Source organism: Micropterus salmoides, unplaced genomic scaffold (assembly GCF_014851395.1).
Source record: "Micropterus salmoides isolate LMB-PRFRI ecotype aquatic unplaced genomic scaffold, ASM1485139v1 Ms_hic_scaffold_21, whole genome shotgun sequence".
Taxonomy (NCBI): domain Eukaryota; kingdom Metazoa; phylum Chordata; class Actinopteri; order Centrarchiformes; family Centrarchidae; genus Micropterus; species Micropterus salmoides.
The window spans coordinates 11,003,006-11,025,300 of record NW_024041262.1 but is presented as its reverse complement, the minus strand read 5'-3'; the positions used below and the strand labels follow the sequence as shown (position 1 = coordinate 11,025,300).

At 42.1% G+C, this 22,295-nt stretch overlaps 2 protein-coding genes across 8 annotated transcripts; both read left to right on the top strand.

Moving 5' to 3' along the window:
* The first annotated feature begins 524 nt into the window (after positions 1 to 524).
* mki67 (marker of proliferation Ki-67) lies at positions 525 to 13,762 on the top strand. Of its 5 annotated transcripts, none has more exons than XM_038735724.1 (18): positions 526 to 689; positions 1,112 to 1,214; positions 1,647 to 1,728; positions 1,975 to 2,090; positions 2,240 to 2,309; positions 2,433 to 2,508; positions 2,852 to 3,478; positions 3,616 to 3,848; positions 3,951 to 4,006; positions 4,058 to 4,548; positions 4,883 to 4,989; positions 5,534 to 5,711; positions 5,814 to 5,957; positions 6,090 to 7,009; positions 9,294 to 9,339; positions 10,333 to 10,416; positions 10,756 to 11,418; positions 11,712 to 13,762. In XM_038735724.1, the coding sequence occupies exons 2-18, from the start codon at positions 1,126 to 1,128 to the stop codon at positions 13,511 to 13,513; spliced, it is 5,784 nt and encodes a 1,927-aa protein (XP_038591652.1). In that variant the 5' UTR covers positions 526 to 689; positions 1,112 to 1,125; the 3' UTR covers positions 13,514 to 13,762. The 5 variants fall into 5 exon arrangements, with proteins under 5 accessions (XP_038591655.1, XP_038591652.1, XP_038591653.1 ...); XM_038735725.1 differs by having other exon boundaries at positions 3,951 to 4,548; positions 6,090 to 6,327; positions 6,442 to 7,009; XM_038735727.1 differs by having other exon boundaries at positions 525 to 689; positions 3,951 to 4,548; positions 10,756 to 10,997; positions 11,942 to 13,762.
* Positions 13,763 to 14,491: 729 nt separating this feature from the next.
* tut1 (terminal uridylyl transferase 1, U6 snRNA-specific) lies at positions 14,492 to 21,748 on the top strand. 3 transcript variants are annotated; one of them, XM_038735640.1, is made up of 11 exons: positions 14,492 to 14,694; positions 15,069 to 15,259; positions 15,408 to 15,614; positions 15,911 to 16,025; positions 16,153 to 16,280; positions 16,436 to 16,662; positions 16,798 to 16,907; positions 17,683 to 17,805; positions 18,757 to 18,849; positions 19,812 to 20,929; positions 21,671 to 21,748. In XM_038735640.1, the coding sequence occupies exons 1-11, from the start codon at positions 14,619 to 14,621 to the stop codon at positions 21,731 to 21,733; spliced, it is 2,451 nt and encodes an 816-aa protein (XP_038591568.1). In that variant the 5' UTR covers positions 14,492 to 14,618; the 3' UTR covers positions 21,734 to 21,748. The 3 variants fall into 3 exon arrangements, with proteins under 3 accessions (XP_038591568.1, XP_038591569.1, XP_038591570.1); XM_038735641.1 differs by lacking the exon at positions 21,671 to 21,748 and adding an exon at positions 21,149 to 21,302; XM_038735642.1 differs by lacking the exons at positions 14,492 to 14,694; positions 15,069 to 15,259 and having other exon boundaries at positions 15,520 to 15,661.
* Positions 21,749 to 22,295: the final 547 nt, after the last annotated feature.

The window sequence follows — 22,295 nt, the reverse complement described above, 5'->3', positions numbered from 1 at the left end:
GAAGTTGGAGACACATTTATATTATATTATATTATATTATATTAGAAAATCTATGGACAACATCAGAAATGCTAAGCCTGACTTCCGTGAAGAAACCCTGTGATAGGGGCTGACTAGGCTCTGCCAGAGCCCTATAGAGGGCTGCAAAAACCATAGACTGTATATTGAAAGTACTATGCCCCGCCCTCTTACTGCGATTGTGACCCTTCAACCAATCACAATCCTTCGCGCGGAATTTCAAAAATTTTCAAATGAACATCCCTTTACAGAAGGGAGATTGTTCCGCCAAATTCGTAAACAAAATAGTCCCCTTAACGTAAATTCAAGTTAAATGTAATGCACAAAACCAAAAACATCTTTAAAAACGCAGCAACACATACATACATCAAAATACATATATTGTGTCCCAAAATATCAATTATTCCGAGTAGTTTTTTTAGGTTAATGTGTGTTTATTGTGTGGCGTAGTGATAGTACAGCACCCCTAGGAAAGAGTCGCGAGACGGCAAGTGACGGCTGTTCGAGGCAGCTTACGTTAGGCATTCGTAGATGTACATTGTAAGGTACGGTAGGACATCAGTTGTATGTCCAGTCTGATATGATATTGTAGTAAATAATTCCTCTTCGCAACATCGCGGTCGATGTTTATGGATTGCCAGAAATTGACGCGTCGTTGAACGGACTTCCAGGTGAGGCTACAACGCTTAACAGTTAACATTAAGGTACAAATGTTTCAAAAGTTTTGGCTAACTTAGCGTCACATTTTCACTGAAAACCGTATATTCTTTTGTTGCGTAGTCTCTAACGTTAGTCTCACTTCAGAACATTTCTACGTTGACATGTATTTCTGAAAAGAGTAACTTATCGTTAATCGTAATATCGTTAACGTTGCTGTCGACGCGACATTGCACGTGGGATGTCGCAGAATTATCAGTAGTGTTTTAACTTTAACCACAAACGACCTGCTGATTTGATTTTACAGGGTAAGATCGGATTACGTCAATGTTCCCTTGTGTTAAGACATTTTTGGACAAAAAATATATTACTAAGTCTATTTGATGTTTAGCTATCTCTCGGTGCAGGTTTAACACTTATTTACTAATGTTCCTAGGTAACGTTACGAAAATGCCACTGCATGGGAAAATAGTCGTGATTAAGAGGACTGGAGGAGATGGGACTGAGTTTCCTCTTACTGCAACGTGCTTATTTGGAAGGTGAGATCAATAACATGCATTTGGTGGCTTTAATTTTAGTCTGCCGTGTTGTGATTCCAGATTATATATTTTTGTTGTTTCATTGCACTACTTTTCTAGTTATCTTAAAATGGCTAGCTGTTAATTAGTAGAGGAAACGCATGCGCAAGTTATGTTGGAGCCAGCAATTCCTATGTGTGTGAAGCCATGTTGGGGTTGACAGAGGTGCTATAAAAACGCTTGTGGTTTGGAGGCGGGCCATTTGCTGCAGACGTCACAATCTTTACTGTATGTCTGCTCACTTACATGTATATCCAAACCTCCAGGTCAAGTTATCTTTATGTAGACTGTGGAACATTTCATTATCTAATTATGAACTAGAACCACTTATGTGTAAAACCTAAAATGTCTCTCTTGTTGACCCATGCATTTGTTTCATTGTGATTTTTACAGGAAGCCTGACTGCGATATTCGTATTCAGCTTCCTCAAGTCTCCAAGGAGCATTGCAGAATTGACTTGAATGAAAATAAAGAGGTAACAAAGCGTGTTTAACATGACCACCTTAGCTTGTCATTGTTTCATTTTAAAAGGATATCTGGCATAGTGAGGTTAATGAATATTTGCTGTATTATAATGCTAATTTTCTAGATCAAAAAGTTCCTAAAGTTCACTGTGGGGAATCTTTACCTATAGCAGCATAAACCTAGCTGACACTGGCATTCAGCTTTGAGCTTCTCAAGTCCTTCTTTACTAATTCTTTTGTGTGTGTGTCTCTCCCAGGTCATTTTGACAAATTTGAGCTCAGTGAATCCAACTCGTGTCAATGGAAAGCCTATGCAGCAGTCTGAGCGTTTGAAGCATGGAGATGTGATAACTGTAATTGACCGTTCTTTCAGGTAACTATGAAAAGGAAAAGGTAGCTTTTGTTGTTGCTGCTGAGATTTTTGCCTTTTGCAGTCACAGATTTTTAAAATGATTAAACTTAGTTTGCGCCTGCTTTGTTTTTTATCACCCAAAAAAATTTGAATGTTAATTGTCATTTCAGGTTTGAGTACCCACCAGCACCCACGCCAAAGAAGAGGTCTTCAATAGGAGGAAAAACTGAAACCTTCAAAGTAATTGACTTATTATTCATCTCTTACCACAGGAGCATTGCAGCTTTCCCAACATCTTGAATTTGCCTACACTCCTGTTGAATTAGATGATTTCATATTTTGATCAAGGTGTCTTATGCCTAGGTTCTTCAAGATCAGCAAGTGGGGGACACATTCGCTGTTGAAAAAGGAGACAAGAGGGTCTCTGAAGTGTCCACAGGTGAGACTTGTGTGCGTGATAGTGGTTATTCTAAATTAGCCGTATTTGAACATGATGTCGCACAACAGTGTGCATTCCCAGAAACATGATAGATCAAATGTTTTTAGAAATGGAGACAAATCACTGTTTTGACTTTTTCTTGTATTGTTCACAACTATTTTATTATAGTCATATTTTGCTTGGTCTATAATACATCTGACAGATCAGTGGAATGTTTTTGCAGCCCAACTCTAACTCCCTGCCCATTGATAGGGATTCGATGCCTGTAGATTTTCTCTAGTCTAACATTTGCTTTTGTTTCAATGCTTTTTATGTAAAGTTTTGGTTGTTTTTCACATTTTAGACCCTCATCTGAAAGATGGAACTAACCATGACAACATCCAGCGATCGCTGGAGAAAACTATGGTGGAGTCAAAGGAGGATGATGGCCTGCTGCAAGGCAAGACCACCTCCCCCTTCAAGGATCTGTATCAAATGATCAAAAAATCTCTGGATATCAAGACCCCTCGGAAATCTTCTGCCAGTCTGCTCCAAACGCCTTCTTCAAGGTTTTGCACACCAAAACCTTGTTCCATCAGGAAAAATGATGGAAGCCCTGTCCTTTCCACAGAAGACAAGAGCACTCCTAAGAAGAATGAAACTAAAGGGGAGAATGAAAAAATAAGTAATGGGACCCCAAAGTCTGTAAAGAAACAGAGGAGGTCCTTCCATGCTCCCTCTACTGAGATGGCCGGACCAGAAGCTGAAAATACAGCTTCACCCCAGAAGAGAAACCGTGCATCCCCCCAGAGGTTTACTGTGTGTGAGGTTATTGAGCAAGTTTCCGCTCAAACGCCAAAGTCGCCTATGAGAAGGAGAAGCAAGGAGGTCACACCAGCCAAACTGGTGACTAAGGAGCAAGAAGAGCAAGCGGTGACTTCTCCCAAAATACTTCAGGCATCACCAAGGAACTCAGAGAAAACTGAACAAGGTAATTAATACTGTGATGCTACGTTTTTCTTTTTAATATATGAGTGTTAAACAAATTACAGTAATTATTAAAGCATGTTTAAGATATGCTCCATTGTTATTGATGTGCATGTAACATGTTTTCAATTAATTTCATAGCGAAAGAGACGTCTAAAAAACGCAAAAGCGGAGAACTTGCGGCTGACTTACCCGCACCACAAATGAAGAGGAAACGGGTTTCCTTTGGAGGTCAACTGAGTCCTGAGTTATTTGACAAACGACTGCCTCCTGACTCTCCATTGCGCAAGGGTGCTGCTCCGCGGAGAAGCTTGTGTCTGTCTAAACCCAACCAGTCACTCCTCAGACGAGCATCGGTCATTGGCATGATAAAGGTAAGACTCTAGGAGAGGATGACTCAAGTAATTTGTCTAACATTACCGTAGTTATCCATCATATAATCTTTAAAATGGACCTTGTTTTTTGTTTTTGTTTAGGAGTTTGAACAAGAGCATCCAGATAGCCCAAAGGTTCGAAGAACGCCTACAAAGAAGTCGCCAAAATCCAGGACCCCTTCTCCCAAGGCAGCAACTCCTGCAAAGAGGTCGCCAAAATCCAGGACCCCTTCTCCCAAGGCAGCAACTCCTGCAAAGAAGTCGCCAAAATCCAGGACCCCTTCTCCCAAGGCAGCAACTCCTGCAAAGAAGTCGCCAAAATCCAGGACCCCTTCTCCCAAGGCAGCAACTCCTGCAAAGAAGTCGCCAAAATCCAGTAGTCCATCACCTGCAAGGGGAAGGTCCCCCTCCAGGAACAAAGTGGAAACTCCTAAGGCCAACGAACAGCCTAAGAATCAACGCAAGTCGGTAACTCCAGGATTCCAGACCCCCTCAATACAAGGGCGCTTCTCTGTGTCACGCATCAGCACACCATCTCCAGCTGCAGAAAACGCTGTTTCTGCCCAGGTGCCTTTAGTCTCTGTAACTCCTAAAATACCCCTGAGGAGGAAGAGCGCCTCAGGGAAGACTCCAAGTATGGCAAAGAGCGCTGTGAAAGTAATGCGCAGAAGAAGTGGCATTTCACGGGCATCTATGAAACGTATGTTATACCTTGAAATTATAATACATCGCTTCTTGTCTGGTCTTTGTTCCTTTCACTTTGTCATCAATAGAAGTGTGTGTGTTTGTGTGTGTGTGTGTGTGTGTGTGTCAGAATAAGGTGTAAAGACCAATGCTGATGCCATTTTACTGTAATGTTTACCATTCAGCTTTATCACATGGATTGACTTCAAAGTATCTTATTTCATCACTCAGTAATTAAAATGAGAACAGATTTCATAATCTCAATAATGAGATGATCATTTATTGTCTGCAAGGTTTGCTTGGGCCCTTTGGTGTTTTTTTTGTTTAACATGTTTACTTTTTTCCTTCAGTGTGGGCAGATGTTGTGAAATTTGGGCAACCCAAGGCTCAAGTGGCTGCTCCAGCTAAAAAAACAGTCCCCAAAAAGACAACAAAAAAGGCTGCGTCCAAACCACAGGTAAAGTAAGATACTGTAACAAATACAGGGTACACTTTTTATCATAACAATTAAATGCTTTTTTTTTTTTTTTTTTTTTTCTATTGCTAAACAATCTAAACGAGTTGGACTAAATACACTGAACAACACATGTTTTTGCCCATATTCATCATGAGCTGAACTCAAAGATCGAAGACTTTCTCTATGTACACAAGGTCTATTTTGCTCAAATATTGTTCACAAATCCGTCAGTATCTGTGTTAGTGAACACTTGTCCTTTGCCGAGATAATCCATACACCTCACAGGTCTGGCATATCAGGATGCTGATCAGACAGCATGGGTATTGCACAGGTGTGCCTTAGGCTGATGCAAAGTGTTTATAAAGCGTTTATAATTTTGTTCATTGTATAAGCAAAGAACATCTGCTATTCTGTTTTGCTGACTGTGACTACTCTTTACTTTTAATAGCTAACTGTTGGAAAAAACTATATTCTATATTCTCTTCAATGAAGACCCACTGAAATTAGAGTTTACTTATACTACATGTCTTTCTCAATCTCTCAGACCCCTGCAAGAGAACTCAAAGGCCATGTCAGCACTGGGCATGCAAATTCACCTGTTACCATTGTTTTGAGCAGAGCTCACTATCAAAAGTTTGTAAATCCAACTGGTGCTGCACCAAGACTGGTCGCCAATACTGCTCTCCTTAAAAAAAACATGAAAATGGACGAGGACCTGACTGGTAATAACCCCTTTTCCATCCTGACAAATGGCAAGACTAATTCTTGGTAATGCATTTTGGACTTTAACATTTTTATGTTGTGCATTGTTTTTTGAACAACAGGAGTTTCTGAAATGTTTAAAACTCCTCTAAATGAGAGGAAGAGGAGGTCTGTAATCAACAAGACCAGTGCTGTTAAGACACCAGCAGAAGGCCTGGGCACATCTGTGGTAGAACCATCAGTGTTGAACACACCAGAAGGACCAGGTAGAGTGTATGTGGTGTTAGAGAACCAAAGTATGACATTTTTATTCTGCATAATCAGAGACTGAAGGGTTTGTCAAATTAAGTCACATAATACATTAGCATAAACTAATAAAAATGTGACTTATTTTACAGGCGAAATGATGGTGTCCCCACTGAGTGTTTCATCTATGGTAAAAGAGAAAAGCTACAACAGTGAGGCAGTCCAACGCCTCCTGAATGAAGATCCAGAGTCTAGCTTAGTCAGCGATGTCCCTGCCTTGGAGATTCACTCTGATTCTGGTGAACAGCAGTGCGCAGATTTGAAGACACACTCTGTAACAACTCCCAAACAGAAGCCAGAATTACCGGAGTGTCTCACTGGCGTGAAGAGGATCATGAAGACACCAAGACAGAAAGCTGAGCCTATTGAGGACCTGAGAGGGAGACTTCTGAGAACTCCTAAGCAGAAACCTGAACAATTAGAGTGTCTCACTGGAGTGAAGAGGATCATGAAGACACCAAGACAGAAAGCTGAGCCTATTGAGGACCTGAGAGGGAGACTTCTGAGAACTCCTAAGCAGAAACCTGAACAGCAGGAGTGCCTCACCGGAGTAAAGAGGATCATGAAAACCCCACAACAGGAAGTTGCGCCTCTCAAAGACCTTCAGGCAAAACTTCTGGGAACTCCTAAAGCTCTAAAGGCTGATGCAGGTTTGGATGATAAAGAACTTGAAGAGACACCAGCACACGTGCAAGAATCTGAAGACCAATCGGAAATGACAGAAATGAAAACTCCAAATGTGAAGAGCTCCCCATTGGTATGTCTCACAGGTATCAAGAGAATAATGAAGACGCCCAAGGAGAGAAGTGCTCCAGTTGAAGATATGGTTGGCATAAAGAGCCTCATGAAAACTCCCAGAGATAAGAGTGAACAGGTTGTGGAGAACTTAAGTATCAAGAGACTCGCAAAATCGCCAAGGCTGAGCAGTAATGCGCCAGTGGAAGTCTTGGAGGGAGTTCAAGAGCTTGTGGAGGAGCCACTGACTGATCACACAGGAGTGGACACAAATGAGGTAACAATGGAAACACTTACTTCAACATTTTCGTTATTTTGTTATATATTTGGGAATTAGTTTAATTTTAAGTATCTGAGAATGCAACTGGCAGGTAGCGTGTGATCAACAATAGGAACCGTTCAGCCATAGAACAAGGCAATGAACTGAACACTTCAAAACGCATGTTACTGAGATTTAAAATTTTCACATCACAGGAAGTCATTTGATTGAATATAAAAAACAAAAAAAAACAAAGATTTTGTTTAGCAGTCCAACTTAAGTTGCACACACGGTAACTTCAGAGTCTACTTGAGACTCGTCCTCAAGACTTCAGACTCTGACTGGAGGTGCAGGACTCATGAACAATGTTTATTTTTAGGAAACGTCTGAGCTTGCTGTTATTCCGTTCCCTGCGTTACCTATATACTACCTGTGTAACACGTAATATCAGCTGCGTGCGGCCACACGCGAGAGACAACAAACACCACAGCTGCTGTGCCATACATTATAAACTTTGGCTTTAAAACGTCGTACAACAAGGCCCAAACAAAGAAGCGCTGAACGCTACATAGGTTACCTGAGGTGAGTAAACATGTTTAGCTCAGCGTTGGCCCTCTAACGTTAGCTTGCTTTGGCTACGACCTACCAGAGCTACTCCAACTGTCGTTCGTTATGAAAAGATGAATGAGCGTTTGTTTACTTGCCAAACTTGTGGTAGTTAACATAATCATTTACGTCCCGCTAGCTGCCATCACATTAATTATTAATGTGGCTGCAAACTGGTTACAGGTTTAATGTTGATCATGTAATGTTACACTTTTATCTAGTTAAAACGTTACACTGGTTTGAGAGTCTGGGAGATATGCTGACTTACAGTAGTTTATCAGCTGTCATTAGTTGAAGACTCATTGTACATCAGACTACATGGTGGTGCTCTGTAAGTGGAAAAACAGGTTACAGAATTCCTTATAGATATGCAGTTTTATAACGGGGTACCCGCGGGGTCTTAAAAGTATTAAAGTCTTAAATTTCATATTTGAAAAATAAGGCCTTAAGTCTTAAATTTCATTTACCAAGGTCTTAAATTTGTTCAATAAATGCCGTAACGTCATAAACACTTTTTGTGTGTGTGACTTTATAATTTACTCCGTTTGTTGTGATGTTATATGGCAGTACAGGTAACGTTACTGTTTACGTCAGTGTTCAGCTTTACGCTCTGGACTGTGGAGTGTTCGCGGTGCACGAGCTTCAGCATCCAAACTCTGGCGCCTATCAGTCAGTTGTTAGGGAAGAAAACAAAACGTCTGATGGGCTACTAACCAGCTAACGCTAGCTTGTCACCTAAGAATTGGGGGGGGGACACAAGTGGCGGTTGAGGCCAAGGACAGTGGCACTCACACTGTGGCGAGCGCTAATGAAACAGCGGAGCTGGAAGACCCACCTGCAGGTTCCTGGTCAGTTAATGTTAAAACAGCAAGGGAGACTGTTGTGTATGAGGACCGTGTCTGTGTGTCGGCCTTGCGCCACTGTTGCAGGGTAACGTTATGTGAGTGGGGATCCCCAGTTTATATATTTCTGTATTGAATATTTAATCCAAATAGTTGTTCTCGTGAACCCAATATTGTAAATTGTGCATGTGAGTTAAGTGTATCGTCACACCCCTAATTTGAACCCTACGTCCACAACACTTTTCAACACAAAGTGATGTCCTTGATTCATATTAAAGTACAAACACACCCCAAAGAGCTACAGTGTGTTAAGTATTAATAAAATATTTTATTAAATACATGTCATTTTGTAAATGCCTTTCTCTGGAATTAAAATTCCTACAGATTTTGCGTTATGCGGCAGGGAAGTTGGTATTAAATTTCATCCTAGGTGGTATTAAAAAGGTCTTAAGTCTTTGAGAATCCTGGGGGTACCCTGTATAAGCAGCCTGGATTGAACGCAGCAGGTGATACAGCATTCATTATAACCACAAGAGACTTGAGATTTGACTTGGACTCTACCTCAAAGACTTGAGCATCTCTGCCAGGCGACGGCAGCTGCTCTTCTGAAAAGGCCTAGCTGAGACCGCTAGAGTGCACTTTAGAGGCGCAGGGAGGGGGTTGGGTTGTTTGTTTTTCGGCTGATCGTTCCATTGATTTAACTTTGTTCTAAACAATTAGGCCTATACTCTTTCTTCAATGAAGGTTTCTAGAAGCTGAAATGAACAATTTATCTTGTCTGTGTACATTTCACTGAACCTTTCCTTTACAAGACCTCTGTTACCGGTGTGGTTTTCTTTCTTTCTTTTGAACAGGTGGCAGATCAAAGCCCTCTGGATTGTGGTGAAGACATTGCAAAAGGTTAGTTGGTTCATAAGTTTAGTTAGAATAATATTAGATGTATAATACCAATGTTTCCCATTAATTAATGAGACCATGGCAGCCCGCCACAGTCTTAATTTGCTCAACCATAGTTTCAGAATGAACCAAAAATACTTCTCGTAACAACATTCCAGACCTTTAACGTTGGGTTTTGTGGGCACTGCTCCGCGCTGCTCGTTAAAGCCCTCGCGCTCACATACTTTGGCGCCCGACTCGAGACAACCACTTTTCTTTTGAGGTAACTACGGTAATGTTAACTGTCTTTAAGCTAGCGGCACCTAAATTTGGAGTGTGCACGTATTAAAGCCTTTATGGTAAATCCACTGAAAAGAACGAGTGCAAGCTGACAAGCATGTTAGCAACTTTGTCATTTTCTCTTTAAAAAGACAAGTGTTGCAGTATGAGAGGCCTATCTCGAGAGGCTGTGAAGTCTTCATGTTACGCAATACGAGAACTACATACAACATCATTTATCAAATTGGGTCAGACTTGATGAATTTAGCGGGCGGATACACATGTGACAACATCTGGTTTTCAAAATAAGGTGTCTATACATTATGGAAATAAGATAAATTGGATTATATTCACAGAAAGTATAAAACCTATTACATGTGTACATTAAAAGTAAAATTTATGGTTGCTGGATAAACATTAAATTTGTTGACTTTTGTTGCTGTTTCATCACCATTTATAGCTATACAAAGGGTTTATGATTAGTTTACTAGAGCACAACATTGTTTTCAAGAGAGCAAAGTTATTCATAGGTAGCCTCTTAATTTTGCACCAAATTAATGCATTTAACTTTATGATATATATTATACAAAATGTTCTTCGGTTGGCTCCCTGGGCGACGCGCACCCACCATAGTCTCTTAAACTCCAGTGGGAAACACTGGTAATACATGACATTTCTTGGGTGGTTCTGCTGATGAGCTGATTGATAACAATGGTTTTGTTGTCTCTCCTTATGTAGAGCTAGACTTTGCCCAGGAGGAGCCTCGAGACAATGTGCAATCAGATGTGATCAATGATGTGCTCCAAATTCACACGACAAAGGGTACAGATGCTAATGCTTTTAATTGATTTGTTATGTTAAAATGACTTATGAGTTTGTTATTATGTGGACTTTGAGATGTTTTCCAAAATGTTATGGAAATTCTGTATATTGATTTGAAGAATTGGGGAGGGGGGGGGAGAATCTGCTCTCGAAAGTAAGGGGGGTAGATTTTATGCTTCAGAACTTATTCAGGCGTTGACGAGGGTTTGATCCTTGTGCCATGATCATTGCTGTGGAAATCTTTTGTCAAAACATGCTAGATGCAAATATTTAAACTGCTATAAACTCTATCATAACATGTTTTTCTTTCTTTTCTGTCTACGTTTTTGTTTATTTTAGAAGCAGATGCAAATGAAGTTGTCGATCATTTGGAGGAGGTGCCAAGTGGACATGATGATGAAGATGCATCAGATACCATGGAAACAGTTTCTCAAGCAGCTATAGATGAGAATTTACCTGTCGACGCAGCAGATGAGCATGTATCTGAAGAACAACCTGAAGTGGAGACTGCCACAGATTCTGACCATGAGAAGAAACCTGTTCGTGGCAGAAGAGCAAAAACAGAATCTAAAGCAGCTGAGGATAAACCGGAGGCAACAGAACATTGTGAAGATCCCGTCACCCCTGCTCCAGTCAGAGGAAGAAGAGGGAAGAAAACTGAAGCTACTGCACCGCCTGCTGTTAAACAGACAACAAGAAGCAGGAATGCAAAGACCACTGAAAGCAGGGATGTTGAGATTGCAATGGAGAAAAGCGAGTCTCTGCCTTCCAAAGTTGCCCCTAAGCCTAAACGAGGAAGAAATGCCAAAAAGTTTTCTTCTGCTCAAGCTGAAATGGTGCCAGTGCCTGAGAGTGAGCAGAGCCCCCGAGTTGATGTCAACCACGAGGCAAATGACACTGCAACAGCTCTGGAGAAGGCTGTATTGAAGCCTAAGCGGGGCAGAAAAGCTGAAAAATCTGTGCCAGAGCAGCAAGATGTGCCCCAAGCTGACATGGCAAAAGGTACTTCAGAGTTCCTTTTTGTTTCTACTTTAAACTGAAGTCACTTAAAACACTTTCTGACCTATTCATAACGTAAAAGTGAGGGGACTTGATCAATGTGTTTTTCCATTCCTGGGAGAGTTAAGAATTGTGAAAGTTCACAATATTAGTGGATGGTTCTCCATAGATTTTCATTGGTGAAAACAAATCCTGACTCACATACTGTATTTAACTGATGAGCTAATTGATAGTTGAACGCTCAAACACTGTAAATGTAAATCTAACATTTCTCCTTTGGTTTTCTTGTGTTGTAGAAGCAGGAGCAACTGAAGTCTGCGGTGACGAGCTGGAGGTGTTGCGCAGTGGACAGGATGAAAATAAATCATCAGATGCAATGGAAATCTTTCACCAGGCACCTGTAACTGAGAGTTTACCTGAAGTGAAGACCGCAACTTGTGAAGTCACAGAAATGGAGGCAGCTGTCGTTCAGAAAAAATCTGGTCGAGTCAGGAGACCGAAACTGGTAGAATCTAAAGCAGCTGAGGATAAACCGGAGGCAACAGAACATTGTGAAGATCCTGTCGTCCCTGCTCCTGTCAGAGGAAGAAGAGGGAAGAAAATTGAAGCTACTGCACTGCCTGCTGTTAGACAAACAACAAGAAGCAGGAATGCAAAGTCTCAAGAGAACACCTCTGATGATCAACCTGAAATGGTACCACAGAAAGTTGTGGAGCCACTGGTGGCTGAGGTTTCCACTGAAGCTGTGAGTGACCAGACTTCTTCACTAAATACCCATCAGGAAGAAAAGGATCCTGCACCGCCCGCAGAAGCTGTTGTGAAGCCCATTAGAGGGAGAAAAACTAAACAAGCACCTGTTGAGCCACCTCAGTCAGAGCAAAATGAAGTTGTTAGTGACGAGCCTGCAGACGCTCAAGCTCAAAAGTCCATTCCTGCTGTTGGAAAACCCAGAAGAGGGAGAAAGCCAAAAACTGATACTGTTGAACAAAATGAGGTGGCAGAGGACCCTGTTCTCATTGTGGAGACCAAGCAGCAGGCTCAGCCTCTGCTCAGGGCTAAGAGGGGAAGAAATGCCAAAGAGGAAGAGCTAGAGAACGATGTCCAGACTATTTCAGTTGAGACTGCTAAACCACAAGAGCCGGTTAAAAAATTAAGGAGAACCAGGAAGGCAGAGCAAGACCATGTAGAACCAAGAGAAGAAGTCCAACCCGTTGTCCCAGAGGAGGCTGAGGCTCCACTTGTTGCCGAGCCAGTGAAGATGAATGAACCGGCAACTGTGGCTGCAAAACCAAGGAGAGGAGGGCGAAAAGCAAAACAGGACACACAAGAGTGTGAAACCCCTGTTGAATCTGCTGAGGTCCATGAAGTTCCTATCGTCAGCTCCACAGGCAAACCCAAACGTGGCAGGAGAGGAAAACAAGTTACTGAAGAGATCACTGCTGTAGCACCAGAGGAACAACCTGACCATGAGCTTCAGGCTGAAGAGGAGAAAATTGCTGAGCCAGAGGCTTCAACCATCAAACATGGCAGGGCAAGGGGGCTTAAAACATTGGTGAAAACTGAGCTTCCACAAGCCATTCCGGCCAAGAGAGCCCGTCGAGGTGCAGCTGCTCCCCTTGAGGACACCAATGCAGAATCGACAGTCCTGGTTTCAGAGTCTGCGCCAATTTCAGTACAGCCAGCTAAAAGGGGGAGACGTGCAGCAGCAAAGCCCACAACAGATGATGCTGGTGACCAGGCAAATCCCACTGAAGACGTAAGCAGTGCTGTGGTGGAAGACACAAAAATGTCCAATAGATGTGTCAAGTGGAAAGCAGATTTGGAAGTGTTTGAGATTCCACAATTAACACCTGTAAAGGCGGTCCGAGGCAGGAAGTCAAAACTTGGAGACAAGGTTGACACTGAAAGCAAAAATGTCTCTAAGGATGCCAACAAAACTGAAGAGAAGGATCTCTCAGATGAAGTTGTCGAAGCTCAGCCCATCAAGAGAGCCAGGCGCGTGGCAAAGGTCGCTGACAAAGAGTTCACAAGCAAGGTGAAAAGTGTTGAGGCTGAGGCACAGCCAAAAACCCGAAGAGGAAGAGCAGCAAAGAAATAAATGCATTTGTATATATCCTTAATCATAATGACTTTTTCCCTTTAAATCTTTGTCATTTTTTTTAAGATTGTATGGCATTTTAGAAAGTAGTTTTATAAAAACGAAGCACTGCTTTTTTTTTTCTCCAATACAGCAGGGAATCTTGTTTAAACCCTTTTTATGTCGTGACAAGTTGTATGTTCATTACATTGCGAATATTTTTATGGTGAAAAAAGTGGTTATTAAATTTTTGTACAATGGGGGAAAAAATTGGTCTGAATTTGTCTTAATGTCCAAAAATGGATTTGGGGTTCTGTGCATCCACATGTGGAGTTACAATGACTGGGATGATTATTCACTAAATGGTTTGTTCTGGTGACTGATCATTTTCATGCTTTTGTCAGTTTCTGGAAGATATGACAGAAGGGTAATGGCCTTGTGCAACTTAGTGTTGCTGCCGATCTTTTCTGGATGACTTAGTGCTTTTTATAAGCAGAGGGGAAAATAAAAGTGGCTTTTTCAGAGCATATAAAACTTTACGTTGTAGGAGGGGTGAGCAAGAGTGAGTCAGGCAAGTGTAAATTGGTATATGGATTATAGGGTTTAAAAGAACTCTACTGAGGTTTTGACCTACATTGGACTAGAATGCATACGGCCGTAAATGCCCTCCTTTGCATATGAAGTTGAATTGAAAATGTATCGATTACTGAGGCTTAGTATTTACTATTTCAGACACTAGTAATATCCTTAAAGGGACTTAAGGAAAACTTTAAAAAGCCATTCATTGCAGTGGCATATTGAAAAATACAAGGTAGTCAATGTAATCAGTGTGCGAATAAACTTGATTAAATAACACTAATATTAAACTTTAACATCAGCACAGAATAAGCGTCTCAGGAAGAGATACAGAATAGTTTCTGGCTAGCTTCGAATTACTAACCGGAAATGGCGATATATCAGGAGAACAGCCCGGACACATTTAGGAGACGGAGTCGAAACGAACGCAGAGTCGACGCTGGAGGGAGATTTGAGCGGCGCACGGGCAGCTTTCGACCTAAAAATTGTCTCACGATTTAAGTGGTTGACTTATTTCTTGCTTTGTCGTTAGATTTTATGTTTTGCCGTCATGGAGGCGGAGAGGGACATAAAAACCACGGCGAGAGGGTTTCAGTGCACCCTGTGCAACGTGAATTTACCAAACAGTAAGTAACGTAACGTAAGCTAACTTTAGCCACATGTGCGACACTTAAAATTATGTTTCCAGTAACTTTTTTTATAGGCAGGTGACGTGCAGTATTACCGGACTAAAAATCCCACCAAATTTTAAGCTATGTCGGGGATGAGAAAGAACGTTAACATACTGTCACTTCTAAAATGAACGACATAATGTGAGTGCATTGTTAAAACAGTTAGCTAATGTTATAACGGTAAGAGATTTAATGTATTGGATACGTTTGTCATTTTTTTTGATTGTTAGCTAAACGGTAAATTGCATGTCATTGCTTGATTAAACGTTTTTATCTTTGAAGCTGTCATATTAATGCAATACTGTTCAAATTGTAAATCTTTCCCGCAGTGCCAAGCTTGGAACAGCATGTCAAGGGGCGGAAACACAAGACGCTGAGCAATGTGCGGGCCACCAGGAGGACCCAGGATCAGCACAGTGTGTTTGTTAGTGGCATCAAGCCTGACATATCTCAGACTGACATAGCTGACTACTTCCAGCAGTTTGGGCCAGTCTCAGATATTATCATGGATAAAGACAAGGTCAGTCAGCTGTTCACAATGAGATACAGCTCATTTTAAATGACACCCATAGCCTCAAGGTGCTCCTCTTTGTAGTTTGTGGCTGGTAGTCAATTTCTGACTGAGCCCCAATGTAGTCTGACTGTGATGTGTCACTCTACGCTCACAGGGTGTGTTCGCCATCGTGCAGTTCAATGAGACTGACAGCATACAGGCAGCCTTGTCCTGTGTTGAGCATCGGATGAAAGGCTTGAAGCTGCGTGTCAAACCCCGGGAAAAGAAGGAGTTCAAGTTGATTCCCAAGAAGAACAATGACTTCCAGAACCTCCAACAAGTTCTTGACCGTCTGAAACCTCAGCTGTGCCAGTTGGTGTCTGTAAGCATCCTGTGAACTAGAAAGTGTGGGTCCGTAAAGGTTGGATTGTAAGTGTTACAGCCTCTGGGGGCTGCGAGTGGAGCTTTGAGATTCTTAAGTCTTTATATTATATATCATTTTTATGCTATACTAATTATAACTTATGCATTACATACTCATGTTAATAGCACATAGTTTTGGTAATTGGTGCACAAAAAACGGATACTTTTGTCGTTTAAACTGACTGTAAATGGTTGTCATAGGCAACAGTAGTCAGACACTGTTAAATTACAAGGTGTTGTCGTTTTGTTCTCCAGGTGGATGCACAGATGCAGTACATTGTAGAGCGATGTCAGCTGGGCGAAAACGAGAAGAAGGCCCGAGGCTTGATGGTTCAACTCCTGCAAGAGGTTTTCGTAGAGTTTTTTCCAGGTGACCTTTTAGAACACACATACAGGGAGTCAATTTCTGAAATTTTGTGTTACACAAAGATAATTGTGTAAAAGTTTATTGTCAATTGGCTCTCTCACTTTTAATGCATTGTTTGGAACGGTGGCAGACAGCCAGATTCTGCCATTTGGTTCATCTGTCAACACTTTCGGCATCCACTCCTGTGACTTGGACCTGTTCCTGGACCTGGAAAACACCAAAGTGTTCCAGGCCCGTGCCAAGTCCACCGCAGAACAGGTCAGGCATTTTTATATATATATACAATTTTTACCTCAGTGTTATCACCAAAACTTTGTGGATCCACAGTGTATTGGCAAAATAATGTAACTTTACAGGGAGCCCGCTGTGAATTTTGTCATAGTTCCTTTCTTTTGTCTTCTCTCTTTCTTCAGGTAGGGGAGGGCATGTCAGACGATGGCCGCTCCGAGGACTCCATCCTGTCTGATATTGACCTGTCCTCTGCCTCGCCGGCCGAGGTCTTGGACCTTGTGGCTGCAATCCTCAGACGCTGTGTCCCCAGCGTGCACAAAGTTCAGTTGGTCAGCAGCGCTCGTCTTCCTGTAGTCAAGTTCCATCACCGCGAGCTTAACCTGCAGGGGGACATCACCATTAACAACAGGTCAGTAGATGATTCTTAGGATTACCTTGATGATGTGTCAAAAGTCTTCAGATGTAGTGAGAAATTGTTTTTATCTTGTACAGTGAGCAGAATTACAGATTGGTTTCCTTTTTTCTATCCTGTATCTCTTACTAGACTAGCAGTAAGGAACACCCGCTTCCTCCAGCTGTGTTCAGGGATAGAGGACAGGCTGAGGCCTCTGGTGTACACAATTCGCTACTGGGCCAAGCAGAAGCAGCTGGCTGGTAAGGATGAAATGACTCACACCTCAAAGCATATCATATAGCACCTATTCTGTTTGTAAGAACAAAAAAAACCAAAACAAGATTATTGTGTTGTGGTTGTCTGTGCATTTAGGTTATGTCATTTTTTGGTCAACAGGTGTCAGTAGAACTTCACTTTCCCCTTGTCTTGTTGGGATCTGTCTGCACACACTGACTTGCAATGCCTTTTTAGCTCCTTGTTATTAAAGCTGTGAAAAAAGAAGAAATACATAAAGCTGGCACATGTATAGCTCCTTTTTGTGTTGAAATATAACAGGCAGTGTCTCCTGATATAGAATAAAATCTTAATGCGTGTTCTTCACAGAAGAGCACACAAATTACCTTCACTCATGGGGCACATCTCCTTTATTCCCTTTTATGAATAGTAGCCTCCACGCTGCCAGTGCAGCTTTCAACAAGGCACTTGTGTAGAGTGATAAGCAGAGCAGGATGGAATCAGTTCCATGTAAGGCTGCTGTATATTTCAGATGAAAGCTTTCTAACTTCTGTTATACTTGAAATGAAATAAGTGAGTTTGCAACTATATTATGCAATGTTATTCTACAGCTATTATCGGCATAGATTCCCTTTTAACATCAGTGGAAAGCAGCTGGTTTTTCTGTATGACTTGGCAATGACCTTGCCCTTTAGGAGATAAAAGAACCAAACCCAGTCCCCCACACCATGCCTTGCACTAATCATAGTTTCATCCTGTCAAGTATGAACAACACAATCACATTTGCGTTGTGACGTGTAGGTAACCCTAGTGGTGCAGGTCCCCTGCTCAACAACTACGCTCTGACACTGCTGATCATCTTCTACCTGCAAAACTGTGAGCCTCCTGTCCTCCCCACGGTGGACCAGTTCAAAGACATGTCCTGTAAGTTCTGCATTGCACCTGCACTCAATAGGCCTCATGCAAGAACATTTTTTTACTCTCATCTTAAACTCCTCTTACTGTTTATTTTTTTTTTTTTTTTCGTTCGAGTGTTCCAGGTCAGAATCACCAAACTTGTCGTCAAGTTGCTCATTTCAGTGTTATGAATGCCATCTGTTCATAAGGAGGTGAAAATTTGTGAGAAGGGAGTTCTTTGACCTGGAAGTGAAGATGCTAAAGTCTTTCTAAAGCAAATCAGTCCATGGCGTAGATGGAAGGTAATCAAGGGAAGTGACACGGAGAGATTAGATGAGACCGTATTATGGCCTACAGTGGATGATGTTAGACTCAGGAGCGACAGAAGATGATCCTGAGACTTCCTTCAAGTTCCTCAGGCAGCTGCTGGAATGAAAGTTTTTCAACAGCTACTAGAATTTATAAGTTGCTGTGAAACAATATGCCAAAGAAAGTCGTAAAATAAAAATAAAATAAAAACCAAATTGACAGCCACAATGAAGACATGGTAAACAGAATATTCATTTTGCATTAAGTTGGTCTCATTTGTATAACTGAATTCAGGTCAAATTAGTGGGTTTTTGTCAAATGGAGAGTCAGACTATCTATTCATGACTCGATAAAAGGTCTGGACCGCACTCTTAACGTGCCAGTTAATAATGAATCTGCTCATATGAGTGGTTCTTGCATGAGGCTGAATATGTCCTTTTTAAGCAGTGTGAACGAAAACGGGACAACAAAAATTGCAAATTGCTTGCACATTATGTGTGTTTTATATATAGGGATGTTTGGACGAGATTAGTCTAAAATTTCAGTAGGTTACAGCTTAAAATGACTTTCGTATTGTAGATCATTTAGTCCAATATAATGAAAATTACATGTTAATTTGTCTGTTTTGCTGTCATTCTAATTACATGTGATTTGTTTACCTCTTTGCAGGTGAGGAGGAAGAGTGTGTGATTGAGGGCTGGAACTGCACCTTCCCTAGTCAGCCTATTGCTGTGCCAGCCAGCAAGAATACACAGGACCTCTGTGAGTGAGAGTAATTGAAAAAGCATATATGTGTCTAGGGGTGTCCCCGACTAAGGATTTACATAGTCGAATCAGAATTGTCTATTGCCTATAGTTGACTGATAGTCGAATCATATGTGTTTTTGCGCGGCAATTGCGAGCGCGGGGCAGGGTGGGGGCTACACATGGTAGCTCCACTTTAATCTTGAGAAGTCTGTATTCATTACTCGGTGTAACTTACACTGTGCATTTCCAGCTAAACTGAGGCTTATTGTTGACCATTTTCTCTCTGCTCGCCTGCCATTCACCGGTCTTGTGCAGAGTTCTGCGTGCATTCCGTGCTGCCGACAGCTGCGTGCACGAAGCGGTTCCTCATGGGTCTATTTCAAGTACTCTTTAAAAACGATAAATTGTTTATGTGGTTCATCAATGGTGATAAAGGATCCTAACTTTCCGCGAGGTGGGGACAACTCAGCACAACAACAGTGAAGCTGGGGCTCCATCTCTTCAGCAAGTGTTCCCCTACTCCCACACATACGCACCGACTCACACCCCTTCCTTAAGGGTTAGGGTTACAATTTAGGATTTATTCACGCACTTTAAAAACATTTATTAAAAGTTTTTTTTTCTTTTTACATGCTTTTATATTATATTGTAATAGGCAGTATATTAACTTATTGGGAGAAAACTCATAGTTCTAGGTTAAATCAGATGTTGAGCACCCCCATATCACCAAAATGGCATGATCCTCATTTTGCTGCTGTGAGATTGACAGTCGAATCAGGCTCCACCCATCAAAACATCGAATCTTCGACTATTGGGGGTCAGCCCTAAATGTGTCGGAGGTTTCCTGTGACATTATATATGTAACCTAGTGTCTTCATGTGTTCTAAATACAGCTTAATATAACCTCTTACATATATTGCCAGCATCACCACTACAGACCCTAAATGTCTCTCTGAATGTATGTTTTCTCTCTCTAGGCACCCTGCTCGCTGGCTTCTACTCCTTCTACGCTAAGTTTGATTTTGCCAGTAGTGTCATATCTGTGAGGGAGGGGTGTGCACTCCCAATCACTGATTTCCTCAGTCAGACTAAAAAGGAGGAGGCCATGGAAGAGGAACAACCCTCCAAGACCAATCGCCATGGCCCCAAACTGGGCCCCATAAATCTATTAGACCCCTTTGAGCTCTCCCACAATGTAGCTGGAAACCTGAATGAGCGCTCTCAGCGCAGCTTCCAAAGGGAGTGCCAGGAGGCTGACAAGTACTGCCGCAGCCTGCAGTACAAGCGCAAATCCACCAAGGGGAAGTCATGGGGGCTGGTACGCTTGTTGACCCCCCATGGGGAGGTCCCAACTACCAAAACAGAACAGCTAACCATCAGCATCCCCTTCAAATCAGCGTCGCTCCCTGAAGTGCTGCGCAATCAGCTGCACATGGCGGGAGATGGTTTTCGGCCGCTGTGGTTTCAGAAGGTTTGCTCTGCTGTGGAGGGAGTCTTCCAAAGTGTTCTCAGGTGTCACTTTGTTCCCTCCACAGACGGCGTCTTTGGTGAGGATTCAGCTGCCAATGCTGCGGAGGAAATGGAAACTGCCTCGGCTTCACTCAAATCAACAAATGACAGCTCTGACAGTGTTGAATCCCAAAACGAAGCCAGCCCTCTGGGTAATGCTGTGGTCGGTGGCAAGAGGCCGCTATCTTCTGGCAGCGATGCTTCTGTGTCGCCTCAAGGCAAAAAGCCAAGACTGGCAAAAAGGGGCAAGCCTGCATCTCCTCACTGGATCTGTGAGCAAAAGCACTTAGTGTGGGCTGGCAGGAGGAAAGTGAGAAGGGAGCTGATCAAAGATACAGACTCCAGGCCAGAGGGCAGCTGCATGGAGCTGGAGTCCCAGGTCACAGCTCGCATCATTGAAAAAGAGCCAGAGCTCAAGGAGCCCCTGGAGTTCAAGGTTCAGCCCCAGATGGTGGGTGGGACAGAAAGCACAAGGGCGGTGCTCAAGTTTGAACCAACCAGCGACAAGGAAGGAGTTTTTCATGACTTCTTTCATTTCCTGGAAGCCTTCTTACCTAAGATGGTAGAGACATTGCTAGAGAAACCGGTGAGTAGTGCTTAAAATAGGACCGGTTTCAGATATGTCTCCATTAAAGCTAAGAATTTGGGGGTCTCTTTGTTTTGAATCAAAATGCCATTACAGCCACTTGTATTAACCGTTGTCTTTATATTATACCAGGCATCAACTATTATATTTGGAGATAAGGGCTTTGTCAGAACGTTTGTATTGTTTTCATGTGTGCTGTATATTTGTTCTTTGTTTCAGAATACGATTTCCTAAAGAAGCCTACTTTTATGTTTTGAGACGTGATTTGGTTTTAGTATGTTTGTTTAAAATGATGCTCCTAAATGATGAAGCTTTAAAGGGGATGTCCAGTGGCAGACGTTTGGTGTACACAGCATCTGATACTGTCTTCAAATAAAAAAAAAAAAGCCTTTGTAAAATACTGCATCATTCTTTACACAGAAGTTGTGATCAGTCAGGACCCACATACATTTATTTCACCATCAAGCATCATCTTCAAGCTGTCCTTATTAATAAAGAATCAGTAATTGTAGTTTAACATACAGTAGTTGCAGGAACAGGGTCGATACTTTAGTTTAACTTGTCGTGAGCTGCCAGAGAGGGACCATTGACCGGAGCTTTTATCCAGTCAGGTCTTCGCTCATACGACTAAGACAGATGAGAGTAATTACTCAGACAGGCAGACTACTTTATTATAGCAGGAGCGGAGGGATGCACAGAGTTCCCCTGTGCTGATTAACATCATTCATCTCACTTTTACAGAGAAATCCAGACGGCCAGCAGGCTATGGAGGATGGCGATGGCTGTCGTGATGAAGGTGTTTGAGACGGCTCACTGCATGTTAATCTGATGCTGGCTTGCATTGCTGATTGTTAATTCTTGAAAGAAAGTCAGAAAGTCAAATATTGCGTTATGACTCCACTTGAGTATTGTGAAAATATTGATTTCTGGCCATTCCAGCAGCTCTGGGAATGGAAATGTAGCTCTGGCCCATATTTATCAAGCTTCTCAAAGTGCCATTAAAGTCTTAAGTGCTAAAAATTCACGAAATTTAGTTTACTTTCAAATTTAAGCTAAGAATCACTCTCCCAGTTATTTAAGACAGCTCGAGAGGTCTCTCGAGTGGTTAGGAGTTGCCAGTACAGGCTTGTGATGGCACTGTGGAGACAGAGACATGCGCATATGTTTCAGGAGAGGAAAAATGTTTCTGAATTATTTGATGATGCGCACTTAATCAAACGGCATCGTTTGGACAAAGTAGGCATAATCTTTGTCAGAGAGTTGGTGAGAGACGTCATCTCACACGGACTTTATGCAGCAATGCGTTTTCAACTGAATTGAAGGTGGTGATGACACTTCGTTTCATTGCCACAGGACAAATGCAGCA

Excerpts from the sequence above, each read along its gene's own strand:
- mki67 (XM_038735722.1), top strand. The coding sequence starts at position 1,126 with ATGCCACTGCATGGGAAAATAGTCGTGATTAAGAGGACTGGAGGAGAT. Across the intron at positions 2,310-2,432 it reads GAAAAACTGAAACCTTCAAA|GTTCTTCAAGATCAGCAAGT; the intron begins GTAATTGACTTA and ends TCTTATGCCTAG. Across the intron at positions 4,549-4,882 it reads TTCACGGGCATCTATGAAAC|TGTGGGCAGATGTTGTGAAA; the intron begins GTATGTTATACC and ends TTTTTCCTTCAG.
- tut1 (XM_038735640.1), top strand. The coding sequence starts at position 14,619 with ATGGAGGCGGAGAGGGACATAAAAACCACGGCGAGAGGGTTTCAGTGC. Across the intron at positions 15,260-15,407 it reads TTATCATGGATAAAGACAAG|GGTGTGTTCGCCATCGTGCA; the intron begins GTCAGTCAGCTG and ends CTACGCTCACAG. Across the intron at positions 16,663-16,797 it reads GACATCACCATTAACAACAG|ACTAGCAGTAAGGAACACCC; the intron begins GTCAGTAGATGA and ends ATCTCTTACTAG.